This window comes from Gobio gobio (genome assembly GCF_949357685.1).
Source record: "Gobio gobio genome assembly, chromosome: 15".
NCBI classification, from domain to species: Eukaryota; Metazoa; Chordata; class Actinopteri; order Cypriniformes; family Gobionidae; genus Gobio; species Gobio gobio.
In genome coordinates, this window is record NC_137108.1 from 1,089,502 (window position 1) to 1,109,501 (window position 20,000).

The 20,000-nt window shown below is 47.8% G+C and overlaps 1 protein-coding gene across 1 annotated transcript in view; it reads left to right on the forward strand.

Annotated features, from left to right (window-relative positions):
• Window positions 1-20,000, forward strand: part of znf236 (zinc finger protein 236) — a gene marked incomplete at its 5' end in the record, with an annotated part of 53,820 nt that overhangs the window by 4,858 nt on the left and 28,962 nt on the right. The window contains 8 exons of the mRNA XM_079837069.1: window positions 6,820-6,920; window positions 9,940-10,091; window positions 11,949-12,131; window positions 13,373-13,682; window positions 13,782-13,885; window positions 15,541-15,966; window positions 17,883-18,212; window positions 19,616-19,759. Of these exons, the coding sequence (XP_079693195.1) occupies window positions 6,820-6,920; window positions 9,940-10,091; window positions 11,949-12,131; window positions 13,373-13,682; window positions 13,782-13,885; window positions 15,541-15,966; window positions 17,883-18,212; window positions 19,616-19,759 (1,750 nt within the window). The remainder of the gene's footprint in view (window positions 1-6,819; window positions 6,921-9,939; window positions 10,092-11,948; window positions 12,132-13,372; window positions 13,683-13,781; window positions 13,886-15,540; window positions 15,967-17,882; window positions 18,213-19,615; window positions 19,760-20,000) is intronic.

A 20,000-nucleotide genomic window follows, 5' to 3' on the forward strand; every position in this document is an offset into this window, starting at 1 on the left:
CTGAGCGTAACACACACTGAGGTACACACACCCTCCCACCCTACTGAGCGTAACACACACTGAGGTACACACACCCTCCCACCCTACTGAGCGTAACACACACTGAGGTACACACACCCTCCCACCCTACTGAGCGTAACACACACTGAGGTACACACACCCTCCCACCCTACTGAGTGTAACACACACTGAGGTACACACACCCCTACTGAGCGTAACACACACTGAGGTACACACACCCTCCCACCCTACTGAGCGTAACACACACTGAGGTACACACACCCTCCCACCCTACTGAGTGTAACACACACTGAGGTACACACACCCTCCCACCCTACTGAGAGTAACACACACTGAGGTACACACACCCTCCCACCCTACTGAGCGTAACACACACTGAGGTACACACACCCTCCCACCCTACTGAGTGTAACACACACTGAGGTACACACACCCTCCCACCCTACTGAGTGTAACACACACTGAGGTACACACACCCTCCCACCCTACTGAGCGTAACACACACTGAGGTACACACACCCTCCCACCCTACTGAGTGTAACACACACTGAGGTACACACACCCCTACTGAGTGTAACACACACTGAGGTACACACACCCTCCCACCCTACTGAGTGTAACACACTGAGGTACACACACCCTCCCACCCTACTGAGCGTAACACACACTGAGGTACACACACCCTACTGAGTGTAACACACACTGAGGTACACACACCCTCCCACCCTACTGAGCGTAACACACACTGAGGTACACACACCCCTACTGAGTGTAACACACACTGAGGTACACACACCCTCCCACCCTACTGAGCGTAACACACACTGAGGTACACACACCCTCCCACCCTACTGAGCGTAACACACACTGAGGTACACACACCCTCCCACCCTACTGAGTGTAACACACACTGAGGTACACACACCCTCCCACCCTACTGAGCGTAACACACACTGAGGTACACACACCCTCCCACCCTACTGAGCGTAACACACACTGAGGTACACACACCCTCCCACCCTACTGAGTGTAACACACACTGAGGTACACACACCCTCCCACCCTACTGAGCGTAACACACACTGAGGTACACACACCCTCCCACCCTACTGAGCGTAACACACACTGAGGTACACACACCCTCCCACCCTACTGAGTGTAACACACACTGAGGTACACACACCCTCCCACCCTACTGAGTGTAACACACACTGAGGTACACACACCCTACTGAGTGTAACACACACTGAGGTACACACACCCTCCCACCCTACTGAGTGTAACACACACTGAGGTACACACACCCTCCCACCCTACTGAGTGTAACACACACTGAGGTACACACACCCTCCCACCCTACTGAGCGTAACACACACTGAGGTACACACACCCCCTACTGAGTGTAACACACACTGAGGTACACACACCCTCCCACCCTACTGAGTGTAACACACACTGAGGTACACACACCCTCCCACCCTACTGAGCGTAACACACACTGAGGTACACACACCCTACTGAGTGTAACACACACTGAGGTACACACACCCTCCCACCCTACTGAGTGTAACACACACTGAGGTACACACACCCTCCCACCCTACTGAGTGTAACACACACTGAGGTACACACACCCTCCCACCCTACTGAGTGTAACACACACTGAGGTACACACACCCTCCCACCCTACTGAGTGTAACACACACTGAGGTACACACACCCTCCCACCCTACTGAGTGTAACACACACTGAGGTACACACACCCTCCCACCCTACTGAGCGTAACACACACTGAGGTACACACACCCTACTGAGTGTAACACACACTGAGGTACACACACCCTCCCACCCTACTGAGCGTAACACACACTGAGGTACACACACCCTACTGAGTGTAACACACACTGAGGTACACACACCCTCCCACCCTACTGAGCGTAACACACACTGAGGTACACACACCCTACTGAGTGTAACACACACTGAGGTACACACACCCTCCCACCCTACTGAGTGTAACACACACTGAGGTGCACACACCCTCCCACCCTACTGAGTGTAACACACACTGAGGTACACACACCCTCCCACCCTACTGAGCGTAACACACACTGAGGTACACACACCCAACTGAGCGTAACACACACTGAGGTACACACACCCTCCCACCCTACTGAGTGTAACACACACTGAGGTGCACACACCCTCCCACCCTACTGAGTGTAACACACACTGAGGTACACACACCCTCCCACCCTACTGAGCGTAACACACACTGAGGTACACACACCCTACTGAGCGTAGCACACACTGAGGTACACACACCCTCCCACCCTACTGAGTGTAACACACACTGAGGTACACACACCCTCCCACCCTACTGAGCGTAACACACACTGAGGTACACACACCCTACTGAGAGTAACACACACTGAGGTACACACACCCTCCCACCCTACTGAGCGTAACACACACTGAGGTACACACACCCTACTGAGTGTAACACACACTGAGGTACACACACCCTCCCACCCTACTGAGCGTAACACACACTGAGGTACACACACCCTCCCACCCTACTGAGTGTAACACACACTGAGGTACACACACCCTCCCACCCTACTGAGCGTAACACACACTGAGGTACACACACCCTACTGAGCGTAACACACACTGAGGTACACACACCCCTACTGAGTGTAACACACACTGAGGTACACACACCCTCCCACCCTACTGAGTGTAACACACACTGAGGTACACACACCCTCCCACCCTACTGAGTGTAACACACACTGAGGTACACACACCCTCCCACCCTACTGAGCGTAACACACACTGAGGTACACACACCCTACTGAGAGTAACACACACTGAGGTACACACACCCTCCCACCCTACTGAGCGTAACACACACTGAGGTACACACACCCTACTGAGTGTAACACACACTGAGGTACACACACCCTCCCCCCCTACTGAGTGTAACACACACTGAGGTACACACACCCTCCCACCCTACTGAGCTTAACACACACTGAGGTACACACACCCTCCCACCCTACTGAGTGTAACACACACTGAGGTACACACACCCTCCCACCCTACTGAGTGTAACACACACTGAGGTACACACACCCTCCCACCCTACTGAGCGTAACACACACTGAGGTACACACACCCTCCCACCCTACTGAGTGTAACACACACTGAGGTACACACACCCTCCCACCCTACTGAGTGTAACACACACTGAGGTACACACACCCTCCCACCCTACTGAGCGTAACACACACTGAGGTACACACACCCTCCCACCCTACTGAGTGTAACACACACTGAGGTACACACACCCTCCCACCCTACTGAGTGTAACACACACTGAGGTACACACACCCTCCCACCCTACTGAGTGTAACACACACTGAGGTACACACACCCTCCCACCCTACTGAGCGTAACACACACTGAGGTACACACACCCTACTGAGAGTAACACACACTGAGGTACACACACCCTCCCACCCTACTGAGTGTAACACACACTGAGGTACACACACCCTACTGAGTGTAACACACACTGAGGTACACACACCCTCCCCCCCTACTGAGTGTAACACACACTGAGGTACACACACCCTCCCACCCTACTGAGCTTAACACACACTGAGGTACACACACCCTCCCACCCTACTGAGTGTAACACACACTGAGGTACACACACCCTCCCACCCTACTGAGTGTAACACACACTGAGGTACACACACCCTCCCACCCTACTGAGCGTAACACACACTGAGGTACACACACCCTCCCACCCTACTGAGTGTAACACACACTGAGGTACACACACCCTCCCACCCTACTGAGTGTAACACACACTGAGGTACACACACCCTCCCACCCTACTGAGCGTAACACACACTGAGGTACACACACCCTCCCACCCTACTGAGTGTAACACACACTGAGGTACACACACCCTCCCACCCTACTGAGTGTAACACACACTGAGGTACACACACCCTCCCACCCTACTGAGTGTAACACACACTGAAGTACACACACCCTACTGAGTGTAACACACACTGAGGTACACACACCCTCCCACCCTACTGAGCGTAACACACACTGAGGTACACACACCCTACTGAGTGTAACACACACTGAGGTACACACACCCTCCCCCCCTACTGAGTGTAACACACACTGAGGTACACACACCCTCCCACCCTACTGAGTGTAACACACACTGAGGTACACACACCCTCCCACCCTACTGAGCGTAACACACACTGAGGTACACACACCCTCCCACCCTACTGAGTGTAACACACACTGAGGTACACACACCCTCCCACCCTACTGAGTGTAACACACACTGAGGTACACACACCCTCCCACCCTACTGAGCGTAACACACACTGAGGTACACACACCCTCCCACCCTACTGAGTGTAACACACACTGAGGTACACACACCCTCCCACCCTACTGAGTGTAACACACACTGAGGTACACACACCCTCCCACCCTACTGAGTGTAACACACACTGAGGTACACACACCCTCCCACCCTACTGAGTGTAACACACACTGAGGTACACACACCCTCCCACCCTACTGAGCGTAACACACACTGAGGTACACACACCCTCCCACCCTACTGAGTGTAACACACACTGAGGTACACACACCCTCCCACCCTACTGAGTGTAACACACACTGAGGTACACACACCCTCCCACCCTACTGAGCGTAACACACACTGAGGTACACACACCCTCCCACCCTACTGAGCGTAACACACACTGAGGTACACACACCCTCCCACCCTACTGAGTGTAACACACACTGAGGTACACACACCCTCCCACCCTACTGAGTGTAACACACACTGAGGTACACACACCCTCCCACCCTACTGAGCGTAACACACACTGAGGTACACACACCCTACTGAGAGTAACACACACTGAGGTACACACACCCTCCCACCCTACTGAGCGTAACACACACTGAGGTACACACACCCTACTGAGTGTAACACACACTGAGGTACACACACCCTCCCCCCCTACTGAGTGTAACACACACTGAGGTACACACACCCTCCCACCCTACTGAGCTTAACACACACTGAGGTACACACACCCTCCCACCCTACTGAGTGTAACACACACTGAGGTACACACACCCTCCCACCCTACTGAGTGTAACACACACTGAGGTACACACACCCTCCCACCCTACTGAGCGTAACACACACTGAGGTACACACACCCTCCCACCCTACTGAGTGTAACACACACTGAGGTACACACACCCTCCCACCCTACTGAGTGTAACACACACTGAGGTACACACACCCTCCCACCCTACTGAGCGTAACACACACTGAGGTACACACACCCTCCCACCCTACTGAGTGTAACACACACTGAGGTACACACACCCTCCCACCCTACTGAGTGTAACACACACTGAGGTACACACACCCTCCCACCCTACTGAGTGTAACACACACTGAAGTACACACACCCTACTGAGTGTAACACACACTGAGGTACACACACCCTCCCACCCTACTGAGCGTAACACACACTGAGGTACACACACCCTACTGAGTGTAACACACACTGAGGTACACACACCCTCCCCCCCTACTGAGTGTAACACACACTGAGGTACACACACCCTCCCACCCTACTGAGTGTAACACACACTGAGGTACACACACCCTCCCACCCTACTGAGCGTAACACACACTGAGGTACACACACCCTCCCACCCTACTGAGTGTAACACACACTGAGGTACACACACCCTCCCACCCTACTGAGTGTAACACACACTGAGGTACACACACCCTCCCACCCTACTGAGCGTAACACACACTGAGGTACACACACCCTCCCACCCTACTGAGTGTAACACACACTGAGGTACACACACCCTCCCACCCTACTGAGTGTAACACACACTGAGGTACACACACCCTCCCACCCTACTGAGCGTAACACACACTGAGGTACACACACCCTCCCACCCTACTGAGTGTAACACACACTGAGGTACACACACCCTCCCACCCTACTGAGTGTAACACACACTGAGGTACACACACCCTCCCACCCTACTGAGTGTAACACACACTGAGGTACACACACCCTCCCACCCTACTGAGCGTAACACACACTGAGGTACACACACCCTCCCACCCTACTGAGTGTAACACACACTGAGGTACACACACCCTCCCACCCTACTGAGTGTAACACACACTGAGGTACACACACCCTCCCACCCTACTGAGTGTAACACACACTGAGGTACACACACCCTCCCACCCTACTGAGCGTAACACACACTGAGGTACACACACCCTCCCACCCTACTGAGTGTAACACACACTGAGGTACACACACCCTCCCACCCTACTGAGCGTAACACACACTGAGGTACACACACCCTCCCACCCTACTGAGTGTAACACACACTGAGGTACACACACCCTCCCACCCTACTGAGTGTAACACACACTGAGGTACACACACCCTCCCACCCTACTGAGCGTAACACACACTGAGGTACACACACCCTCCCACCCTACTGAGTGTAACACACACTGAGGTACACACACCCTCCCACCCTACTGAGTGTAACACACACTGAGGTACACACACCCTACTGAGCGTAACACACACCCAGAACCTGTGTGTGTGTGTGTGTGTGTGTGTGTGTGTGTGTGTGTGTGTGTGTGTGTGTGTGTGTGTGTGTGTGTGTGTGTGTGTGTAGACGAGTGGTTTATTGCAGGAGGCGAGTCAAGGAGAGCTCCAGCTGTCTATCCAGACACAAGACTTCCAGGATGAGGATGAAATCAACAAGAGAGTTTATCAGTAAGTTCTCATCCCTCAAACGCTAAAAGCTGCTGCCCTACTCACTCTGAGGAGAAAAGAGCTTTGTAAGTAATGAGCAAGATTTTAAAATGTATGTGATGTTTAATAGGCAGCCAGTGCAGTGTTGACAGCCAAAAAGTAAAAAGTCGTGACATAGCTGGGGGCGTGGCGTGAGGGCGGAGTCGTGTCATAGCTGGGGGCGTGGCGTGGGGGCGGAGTCGTGTCATAGCTGGGGGCGTGGCGTGGGGGCGGAGTCGTGTCATAGCTGGGGGCGTGGGGGGCGGAGTCGTGTCATAGCTGGGGGCGTGGCGTGGGGGTGGAGTCGTGTCATAGCTGGAGGCATGGGGGTGGAGTCGTGTCATAGCTGGGGGCGTGGCGTGGGGGTGGAGTCGTGTCATAGCTGGGGGCGTGGCGTGACGGTGGAGTCGTGTCATAGCTGGGGGCGTGGCGTGGGGGCGGAGTCGTGTCATAGCTGGGGGCGTGGCGTGGGGGTGGAGTCGTGTCATAGCTGGGGGCGTGGGGGTGGAGTCGTGTCATAGCTGGGGGCGTGGCGTGAGGGTGGAGTCGTGTCATAGCTGGGGGCGTGGCGTGGGGGCGGAGTCGTGTCATAGCTGGGGGCGTAGCGTGGGGGCGGAGTCGTGTCATAGCTGGGGGCGTGGCGTGGGGGCGGAGTCGTGTCATAGCTGGGGGCGTGGGGGTGGAGTCGTGTCATAGCTGGGGGCGTGGCGTGGGGGTGGAGTCGTGTCATAGCTGGGGGCGTGGCGTGAGGGTGGAGTCGTGTCATAGCTGGGGGCGTGGCGTGGGGGCGGAGTCGTGTCATAGCTGGGGGCGTAGCGTGAGGGTGGAGTCGTGTCATAGCTGGGGGCGTGGCGTGGGGGTGGAGTCGTGTCATAGCTGGGGGCGTGGCGTGAGGGTGGAGTCGTGTCATAGCTGGGGGCGTGGCGTGGGGGCGGAGTCGTGTCATAGCTGGGGGCGTGGCGTGAGGGTGGAGTCGTGTCATAGCTGGGGGCGTGGCGTGGGGGCGGAGTCGTGTCATAGCTGGGGGCGTGGCGTGGGGGCGGAGTCGTGTCATAGCTGGGGGCGTGGCGTGGGGGCGGAGTCGTGTCATAGCTGGGGGCGTGGTGTGGGGGCGGAGTCGTGTCATCGCTGGGGGCGTGGTGTGGGGGCGGAGTCGGCGTGGGTGAAAACAGACCATTCCCCATAGTGTAAATGAATGGCGTTAACCCTGTATAGTCGGCGTAGAATCACTTCTGCCTCTCCACAGAGCGAGATCTACAGAAACACTGAGCCGTATTGGGTCAGATTGTCTGTACAGTGACTGATAAACGACCCAACGCAATCAATGGCCAGAGGGTCATTATCTCATCAGAACACATGCAGCTCCGCCAAATATCACACGACATGCCTATAAATCACCCAGTGTTTCCATGAAGACTTTATTCAGAGTTCCTCAATTTAATGGACTAAAAGTATGTATTACACACATTTAAAGGGTAACTAAACCCCTGCTCAGAGCTTAACTCCACCCACTGGCAAATTTTTTAAAAATGCTGTAAAAGTGGGCAGAGCCCAGCGGAGACAGAGGGAGGAACCGAGGGCGGGGCGGGGCTGAGCGGAGGGCGTGCACCTGAGAGCAGTGGTGACGGGTTGATTGACAGCTGTCAGACTCGCGAGTCGCAAAGCTGGAGAATGACTGGAGTGACGCCAGTAGCTTTGCAGCAGAGCGGCCATTCTCCAGCTTCACCTTGGCAACCACTTGCGTGTCAGGTTTTGAAAGCGCGTCTCATGTATGAAACTTATCTGTACACATGATGGGCGGCAATAATATCGCAAGAAAAGCCTGACGTGTACTGACAACTGCATTATTTAACCGTATTTTCTTCAATACAATGTTAAAGCAAGTGTCAAGTGAGTTTCATTCATAATGTTTACTTCATATAACATGACAGTTCATACTGGAGTGAAGCCGTTCTCATCGTGTGATTGGGGGAAACTGAGGGCGTGGTGAGCTCGTGCTGGGGGCGTGGCTAGTGAGCCGTTGGAGGTACCATCATAATCATACGTCACGATGACCCACAACGTCCAATAGGAAAACTCAACTGCAGTAGCCACCGTTCAACCTGAAGAGGGCAGCACTCAGACAGTTTTACACCATATTTTATAGAATTAAAACACTTTATACTCAAATGTCAAAACATTTACTCGAATCAATGAACAGCATTAATAAAGCCCCAGTATTACAGATCATTAACTAAAAAAAGTTGGTTTAGGGTTTAGTTACCCTTTAACGTTTTAAAATGATCATAAGACGTGTCTTGTGCTATGAAACTGACATGTCAGTGTAATAATATTATTAGAATTACGACAATAGCGAAGTTTTTTATTTACTTTTTTATAGCAAGCGTCTTCATCTAAGACTGGCTGATTTATGAGCTATTATGTTGTGTAATATTTGTGGGAGCAGCATTTAGACGAGAAAAAGTACAAGTGTCGCACATATAATGTGGCTCTCAGCTTGAAGCCCAGCCCATCATGAGATAAAGAAGACTTCTGAATGTGTTGAACATTAATAACCTCACGCATTATCTGTGTGATCGCTCATCGGGAAAAACGGCTTTAACGATAAATTGAGTCTCGTGACAGGTTTGACTTTATTGGCGTTTTGTTCAACACACTTCATGAAATCTCTTTAATCTTTACAGTAACACCAGCATCATGTAGAGCACATGTTTGATTGTAATGGTCGTATTGCACCGGCTTTGATGAACGGTTATTGGGCAGTATAAATCTTCAGATCAGGGTTTTTAACTCACTAGAGGTGCAGAACGCCACAGGGCAACTTTTCGAGACTGCACTAAAGCACAAATCAATCATAATCATTAGAAAGAGTAAAGATAAAGCGTCTAACAAGCTCTACGAGTGTTCATGCTAATGGCTTGTTTTCCTCCATATGGCGGATGTGATGATTTGTGTGCGTTCCCGGTAATGCAGCCCTAGTCTACATGTGTCTGTTCCTCAGGTGCAGTTTGTGTGATAAGGGCTTTAAGAAGTCCAGTCACCTGAAGCAGCATGTGCGCTCTCACACCGGGGAGAAGCCGTACTGCTGCAACCTCTGCGGGAGGAGCTTTGTGTCCGCCGGAGTGCTCAAATCACACCTGGACACACACACAGGTGAACCCGCAAACTCTGCTCCCTCTTACTTAAAGCGTTAGTTCACCCAAAACTGTAAATTGTGTCATTAATGACTGAGCCTCATGTGGTTGGACACCCGTCAGACCTCCGTTCATCTTCAGACACAAATGAAGATATTTTAGTGTAAAGCTGATGCTCTGAAAGGCCTCCATTGGCTCAACTTTACACTCTCAAGACCCTTAAAAGACACTAAAGACTAAAGTTACAAAGTCCATCTCACTACAGCGGCTCTACAATAACTTTATGAAGACGAGAATAGTTTCTGTGCGCAGAAAAACCCTAAATAACGACTTATATAGTGATGACGATTTCAAAACACGGCCTCATGAAGCTTCGAAGCGTTATGAATCAGTGAGTCGAATCAGCGGTTCAGAGCGTTATGAATCAGTGAGTCGATTCAGCGGTTCAGAGCGTTATGAATCAGTGAGTCGATTCAGCGGTTCAGAACGTTATGAATCAGTGAGTCGATTCAGCAGTTCAGAGCGTTATGAATCAGTGAGTCGATTCAGCCGTTCAGAGCGTTAAGAATCAGTGAGTCGATTCAGCCGTTCAGAGCGTTATGAATCAGTGAGTCGATTCAGCGGTTCAGAGCGTTATGAATCAGTGAGTCGATTCAGCCGTTCAGAGCGTTATGAATCAGTGAGTCGATTCAGCCGTTCAGAGCGTTATGAATCAGTGAGTCGATTCAGCGGTTCAGAGCGTTATGAATCAGTGAGTCGATTCAGCGGTTCAGAACGTTATGAATCAGTGAGTCGATTCAGCAGTTCAGAGCGTTATGAATCAGTGAGTCGATTCAGCCGTTCAGAGCGTTAAGAATCAGTGAGTCGATTCAGCCGTTCAGAGCGTTATGAATCAGTGAGTCGATTCAGCGGTTCAGAGCGTTATGAATCAGTGAGTCGATTCAGCCGTTCAGAGCGTTATGAATCAGTGAGTCGATTCAGCCGTTCAGAGCGTTATGAATCAGTGAGTCGATTCAGCGGTTCAGAGCGTTATGAATCAGTGAGTCGATTCAGCGGTTCAGAGCGTTATGAATCAGTGAGTCGATTCAAATTTCAGCAGTTTGGCGGTTTGACACACGATCCGAATCATGAATCGACTCACTGATTCATAACGCTCTGAACCGCTGAATCGACTCACTGATTCATAACGCTCTGAACCGCTGAATCGACTCACTGATTCATAACGCTCTGAACTGCTGAATCGACTCACTGATTCATAACGCTCTGAACCGCTGAATCGACTCTCTGACTCATAACGCTTCGAAGCTTCATGAGGCCGTGTTTTGAAATCGTCATCACTATATAAGTCGTTATTTAGGGTTTTTTTGCGCACAGAAACTATTCTCGTCTTCATAAAGTTATTGTAGAGCCGCTGTAGTGAGATGGACTTTGTAACTTTAGTCTTTAGTGTCTTTTAAGGGTCTTGAGAGTGTAAAGTTGAGCCAATGGAGGCCTTTCAGAGCATCAGATTTACACTAAAATATCTTCATTTGTGTCTGAAGATGAACGGAGGTCTGACGGGTGTCCAACCACATGAGGCTCAGTCATTAATGACACAATTTACAGTTTTTGGCTGAACTAACCCTTTAATAATGCATTCTCAATCCCACTCATGCAGTTTCTCCTCTCTCTCTCTCTCTCTCTCTCTCTCTCTCTCTCTCTCTCTCTCTCTCTCTCTCTCTCTCTCTCTCTCTCTCTCTCTCTCTCTCTCTCTCTCTCTCTCTCTCTCTCTCTCTCTCCTCTCTCTCTCTCTCTCTCTCTCTCTCTCTCTCTCTCTCTTCTCTCTCTCTCTCTCTCTCCCTCTCTCTCTCTCTCTCTCTCTCTCTCCCTCTCTCAGGAGTGAAGGCGTATAAATGTGACGTCTGTGACACCTGCTTCACCACCAATGGCAGTCTGAACCGCCACATGGTCATCCACCTCAACACCAAGCCCTTCAAGTGCAGCGTGTGTGAGGAAAGCTTCCGCACCGTCATCCTGCGCAGGAAACACATGAAGCTCCAGCATGCGGTCGGCCCCAAAGGTACTGACCCACCATCACTACTGAACACTGGATAAACTGCAGTCTGGACACAGCCTGACCCTCTGGGGCTCCTCAACATCTCGAACATCTTCTGTTTTAAAGTGTTAAAAATCACTGCTTCATCAGAATGATATGAAACTTGGTGACTTTTCTAGCATTAGGTATAAAAACAGACAAAAAAATTGGGGTCATGATTCGAGCATGCTAATTGGTCGTAAAAAAAATAAAGTAGCGTTCATTGTCTTCAGTCATAAATGAGCGACCATAGGAAATGAATGGGAAATCGGCAAAAACACAATTCTCTGAATATTTGTGTGTACAATCTAAAAATTGGCCACAATGCTGAAAAAAGTCCACAGTAGTAAAGGGGTGACACTCTAAAACATCAAGAGTGTGATATTGACACATCCACACACACACACACACACACACACACACACACACACACTTATACACTCACACACACACACACACCTATGAAAAACTGAACCTACGAAACACATTTGGAATTTTTCAAATCACAGCTTCATCAGAATAATGTGAAACTTGGTGACTTTTCCAGCATTAGGGATGTAAACACACAAAAAAATTGGGTTCATGATTCGAGCATGCTGATTGGTCGTAAAAAAAATACTCCCACTTGTGCTCTTCAGTCAAAAATGACCACCATAGGAAATGAATGAGAAATCTGCAAAAACACAAATTCACAGAAAAAATCTATATTTCTAACAAAAAAAATATCTAAAACTTTATAATAAATAGTCTTTGATATTTTTTAAATATATATTCATATCCATCAACAAGAAAACAATCATTAAATGTGTTCAAAAGAGAACCAGTGAATTCTCCATAGAGACTCTAGTGGTCACACACAGGGTTGCATGATTTCTTAAATAATTCCAAAAGAGGCGCTAATCTGCCTTTAAATTTTTTTTAAAAATTCTCTATTTCAACCTGAAATACTGCAATAATATATATATTTTTTTTTTTACAAAAAAAAACTTTTGTATAATTTTCAATGGCAAAAATAGACCATAATTATTGCATAAATATTAAAAAATACCATCAAATCATCTCAAAATACAAAATTAAAAAGAAAAAATATTATTGAAGAAAGATAAATTGCATTGGTTTTGCTGGGGTGGAGGAAGTTTAATGTTTAGGTGTCCGGCCACTAATGAGCGGCAAGACGAACCCTAGAGGAAGAGCAGCAGAGGTTAACCTGTGACTGATGTCCGCAGTTGTGGAGAGCGATGAGGCCGGTGAGGAAGAGGAGGATGAGGAGGAGGAGGAAGGCTCGGATCGCTCCGGGCTGAAGAGGAGCCGCAGCGGCATCATCACGCTCACCGAGGAGCAGGCGGCCGAGCTGGCCAAGAGAGACCCGGATGATGAGGCGTCTCTGTCGGAGAGGGTTCTGGCCCAGACCGCTGCGGAGCGGGACCGCATCAGTGAAGTCAAAGATAAGTGTGTGGAGCTCAACATCGAGCCCAAGTTCGCCAACCGCTGCCAGTACTGCCCAAAGAGCTTCAAGAAGCCCAGCGACCTGGTGAGGTAAGCATCTTACAGCTTATCACCTGATGTCAGCAGTAGCCCAGAACACACACACACACACACACACACATCTGAACTCTGCTTCTCTCCGTCTCTCAGACACATCCGGATACACACCGGAGAGAAGCCCTACAAGTGTGAAGAGTGCGGGAAGAGCTTCACTGTCAAATCCACACTGGACTGCCATGTCAAGACACACTCAGGTGGGTTGAGCTCTGTGTCACATGGCTCCATTATTGTACTTTTGTGCCAGTGTGTTTTCTGGAACATGCCCCATATGGTCATGCCACTGCTTTAGTCAGAGTTGGGGAAAGTTACTTTGAAAAGTAATGCATTACAATATTGCGTTACTCCTTTGAAAAATAACTAATTGAGTTATTAGTTACTTTTTAAGAAAAGTAATTGCGTTACTTTTGCGTTACTTTTTCTCACCTTGGCTGGGTTTGTTTTTTGTTGTTGTTGTTTTTTTTATAACAAAAAATTTTCTATTTTTGTGCAAATGTAAAGACCTCTTCATACCAAAATTTAAATAATAAGCCTCAGGCTGAGGTAAAAATGCAAATTCATGCATGAACCGTAGAGGGCGAAAAAACTAAAAATCTAGTAATTTTTGATCATGGCTTAACTGAATCATCAAAGGTCAGCAGCACGACATTGGTCAATAAAGGCAGATGAAAATGATCCTGTGTGGCTAAATCTGCACATTTACTCGATGGACGCAAGTGCTCATGTCCATTAATGTGCATCGTCCCTTTGAAAATAAACATAAACACATGGACTTAAACATCAAACTTTGAAGTAGAAAGACTAAAATACTCCAATCATCGAAAAACATAAATCATTTTAAAAATAATTGTTTACAGTGTACCTCAATTCACACTGAGGTTTGTTGAAGGTGTCACACTTTAGTTTAGCGTCCAATTCTCATTATTACCTACGAATTTTACCTCAATAAACTCCTGATCACTGCTTATTAATAGTTAGTGAGGTAGTTGTTAAGTTTAGGATTAAGGGATGTAGAATAAGGCATTAATATGTGCTTTATAAGATCTAATAAACAGCCAATAAATGCATAATAACAAGACACTAGTTCATAGTGAAACCCTAAAGTAAAGTGTTATCCTACTAACTTAATGATCTGAAGGATTTCCACCTAGTGGATGATAGTGGATGATAAAACGGCAAATAAAATATAAAAAAACAAACACAGTGCCCTAACCAGACATGATGTAATAAGATTCCAGTCACAGTTTGTCTGTCCACACCAGAAGCAAGCAAATCAATCAAACATCACAGCCAATCAGAAGAGTGTGTGGGCGGAGTCTCTCTGCAGGCGCACTGCACTCACAACCAAATCAATCAAACATCACAGCCAATCAGAAGAGCGTGTGGGCGGAGTCTCTCTGCAAGCGCACTGCACTCACAACCAAATCAATCAAACATCACAGCCAATCAGAAGAGCGTGTGGGCGGAGTCTCTCTGCAAGCGCACTGCACTCACAACCAAATCAATCAAACATCACAGCCAATCAGAAGAGCGTGTGGGCGGAGTCTCTCTGCAAGCGCACTGCACTCACAACCAAACTGATTAAAACCACAGCCACGTTCTTGTTTACGGTGAACGTTCTTGTTTTCTGGTGTCTCGTCTGGTTAGGACACAGTGTTCTAAGAGACAATAATCATCTACTGTAGATCCACCCAGAACACCAGAGCAGCTCATGTGCCTCAGAGAAGCTTCATAGCAACACCATGGCAGCACTTTTTGCACAACCAAGCACCACTTGTAATCCAGCAACAGCCTTGATGTATTCATGCCTCTTTAAACTCGTGTGTGTGTGTGTGTGTGTGTGTGTGTGCAGGGCAGAAGCTGTTCAGCTGTCACATGTGCAACACGTCCTTCTCCACCAAGGGCAGTCTGAAGGTCCACATGCGTTTACACACAGGCTCCAAACCCTTCAAGTGCCCCTTCTGTGAGCTCCGCTTCCGCACATCTGGCCACCGCAAGACCCACATCCAGGGCCACATCCGGCCCTCGGACCGCAAGGCCAAGCGGAGCTCTGGGGCGGAGCCGGCCCGCTCAGGGAGACCCGAGGTCCAGAGCGTTCCCCAGGCCCAGCATCCCTCCTCCAGCGCAGATTCCCAGCCTTCTGTGGGATTATTACAGGCTGCCAGCTCAGATCCCAACATCTACATCCCAGGAAACCCAGTGCTGAGCGGCCAGTATGACCCCAGTCTGCTGCAGCAAGGGCTGGTGGGGCAGGCCATCCTGCCCGCCACTGTGTCAGGTGAGGGCTTTACTTTATTGTCAGAATGTCGTTGCGTCTGAAGGCATAAACCGTTAGGGGCGGTTCACTCAGATGCATTTTTCGCGGTTAAAAGTGTGAGACGCAGGTCATGCAGTGTTTTTAGAACGGGCAGTGGTCAAACACGTCCATCTAGCGCATGTTTACATTGAAGAACAATGGAAAGATCATACAGTGGAATGGAAAAATCGCTTATCTATGCCAAAAACAGATATCAACATTAAATTAGAGTTATTTTGTGGCTGGAAAAATAAAAATGTTCATTTGTAATGCCATTACCCATTAGGTGCCTGTATGGCTCTTTAGTTGCTCAAAAAAGTATTGCAGATCATAACTGCTTAGTTATTTGTAAAATTTGTGGAATTTTTAAATGTTAATAATAGTGAATAGTAAAGAATGCAAGCAAATATAATTTAACCCCAAAAAAGTTTAAAACAGTGCTAAAAGGCAAACTTATTTTTCCTTATGTACAGTAGGCTATATATATATGAATTCATACTGAATCAAGATCGAAATCGATATTTGTGCCCATCGTCTCATAAGCTAATGCTGATTTTAGGCATCTGTGCTGTAAATCAACCAGTTAGCTGTGTGTTGTGGCTCATATATTATGCAGGTTTTATATATATATATATATATATTGTTTTTTTGTGATCAACTTTTTATTTGGTTTTAACACAAGATGTACAATATACTTGTTATATACCAAATGGTATACGTGTATATAAACTAACATGACTTCTCAAACTATATACAATTGCCAAAGCCTTGCGAATAGATAAATAAATACATTACATTAAAAAAATTGGTTACACTTTATTTTGATGGTCCCTTTTGAACATTCTGTTGACTATAAGTAGCGTTGCACCTACATGTCCACTAACTCTCAATAGAGTATTAGTAATGTATTAGTAGACTGGTAGGGTTAGGGTTAGAAAAAGTTGACATGTAGTTGCAAAGTTACTTATAGTCAGTGTAATGTCTGTTGGAGGACCATCACAATAAAGAGTTAGCAGACATTAAGCAGACGGTCTACTAATACTCTAGTGAGAGTTAGTTGACATGTAGTAGCAAAGTTACTTATAGTCAACAGAATGTTCAAAAGGGACCATCAAAATAAAGTGTTACCAAAAAATTTTATAAAATAAAACTTTTATAAATACAAAGATAAAATACAATTGCAGTAATGTTAAGACCCATTTCAATTGTGCGCTAAACTTGAGAAAAACCTGGTTTCAAGAGTGCAACAGCAACTTTATCCCAGACATCTAAAGTGGAGCTACTTTATTAATGACAGCCAATGATCTCTCTATAAGAACAATACCCCTGAAGGGGTTAAACCATTCTTTTATTTATTAAGAGGATCCAGGAGAAAACCAAGTATTATAGTTTTTTTAGTGGCAGTTAAACCTGCAAATATAATTTTCTTAGAAGCCAAATTAGTATTAATAAGTGAAGAATCATCATTAAATAAAAATAGGGTAAGCACTTTAAGAACTGGAAACTCCAAAATATCTTCAAGAGAAACTGCCACTTGGGACCAAAGATTAAAGACGTTATATATATTTTATTATTATTATTTTGCCACACAATATATTGAGTTTTCTTTTGACTAAAACTAGACTAAAATGACGAGACTTTTAGAATGCTAACAAAAAAAGATATGTGAATGACTAAATATGACTAAAACTAACAAGGACATTTGGCACAAGACCAAGACTAAATTAAAAACAGGTGACAAAATGAAGACTTGAACTTCTGTTAGCTGGAGTGCAGTGGTCAAACACGTCCATCTAGCGCATGTTTACATTCAAGAACAATGGAAAGGTCATGCAGTATGAATAACTGACTGTGGTGATGAGAGACTGTGATCATGAGGTGGTGCTCTTCCTCCGCAGCGGGTGGAGATCTGACGGTGTCCCTGACGGAGGGTCTCGCTACTCTTGAGGGAATTCACCTGGTGTGTCCCAATGTGCAGATCTCAGGGATTGACCCCAGCAACATCAACAACATCACTCTGCAGATCGACCCCAGCATCCTGCAGCAGACGCTCCAGACGGGCAGCCTGCTGTCTCACTCTCTGACGGGCGACCCGGGTCTCACTGCGCACGCTCACCTCATGACGGATGGAGACGCGTCTGTGCCTGCCAATGTGGTGCTCCACCCTCTGAGCGGCCTCTCTCTGCAGCCTCCATCCTCCTCCATCAGCAGCCTCACACACCAGCAGGGTCAGCCTCAGCTCTTCACATTAGCTCATACACTAGGGTTAGTTCAGCCAAAACTGTAAATTGTGTCATGAATGACTGAGCCTCATGTGGTTGGACACCCGTCAGACCTCCGTTCATCTTCAGACACAAATGAAGATATTTTAGTGTAAATCTGATGCTCTGAAAGGCCTCCATTGGCTCAACTTTACACTCTCAAGACCCTTAAAAGACACTAAAGACTAAAGTTACAAAGTCCATCTCACTACAGCGGCTCTACAATAACTTTATGAAGACGAGAATAGTTTCTGTGCGCAAAAAAACCCTAAATAACGACTTATATAGTGATGACGATTTCAAAACACGGCCTCATGAAGCTTCGAAGCGTTATGAGTCAGTGAGTCGATTCAGCAGTTCAGAGCGTTATGAATCAGTGAGTCGATTCAGCGGTTCAGAGCGTTATGAATCAGTGAGTCGATTCAGCGGTTCAGAGCGTTATGAATCAGTGAGTCGATTCAGCTGTTTGGAGCGTTATGAATCAGTGAGTCGATTCAGCAGTTCAGACCGTTATGAATCAGTGAGTCGATTCAGCGGTTCAGAGCGTTATGAATCAGTGAGTCGATTCAGCTGTTTGGAGCGTTGTGAATCAGTGAGTCGATTCAGCAGTTTGAATCGACAAATTTCAGCAGTTTGGCGGTTTGACACGCGATCCGAATCATGAATCGACTCACTGATTCATAATGCTCTGAACCGCTGAATCGACTCACTGATTCATAACGCTCTGAACCACTGAATCGACTCACTGATTCATAATGCTCTGAACCGCTGAATCGACTCACTGATTCATAACGCTCTGAACCGCTGAATCGACTCACTGATTCATAACGCTCTGAACCGCTGAATCGACTCACTGATTCATAACGCTCTGAATCGACTCACTGATTCATAACGCTCTGAACCGCTGAATCGACTCACTGATTCATAACGCTCTGAACCGCTGAATCGACTCACTGATTCAAAACGCTTCGAAGCTTCATGATGCTGTGTTTTGAAATCGTCATCACTATATAAGTCGTTATTTAGGGGTTTTTTGCGCACAGAAACTATTCTCTTCATAAAGTTATTGTAGAGCTGCTGTAGTGAGATGGACTTTGTAACTTTAGTCTTTAGTGTCTTTTAAGGGTCTTGAGAGTGTAAAGTTGAGCCAATGGAGGCCTTTCAGAGCATCAGATTTACACTAAAATATCTTCATTTGTGTCTGAAGATGAACGGAGGTCTGACGGGTGTCCAACCACATGAGGCTCAGTCATTAATCACACAATCTACAGTTTTGGCTGAACTAACCCTTTAAACACTGGTGTTAGTTCACCCAGAGCCGTGTTCAGAGTCCTGGAGGTGTGTTGAGTGTAATGTGTGTGTCCTCTCAGGTTCTCAGGATCTGTCACAAGTGTCCAGCGCTGGCAGTGGAGCTCCAGAAATCACCCTGACCATCAACAACTCCAGCCTGACTCAAGCACTAGCACAGACCACTACTGCTGCCACCACATCTGAGATCACACTCACTATAGCAGGTGAACACACACACACACACACACACACACACACACACTACTGCTGCCACCACATCTGAGATCACACTCACTATAGCAGGTGAACACACACACACACACACACACACACACACACACTACTGCTGCCACCACATCTGAGATCACACTCACTATAGCAGGTGAACACACACACACACACACACACACACACACACACACACACACACACACACACACACACACACACTACTGCTGCCACCAC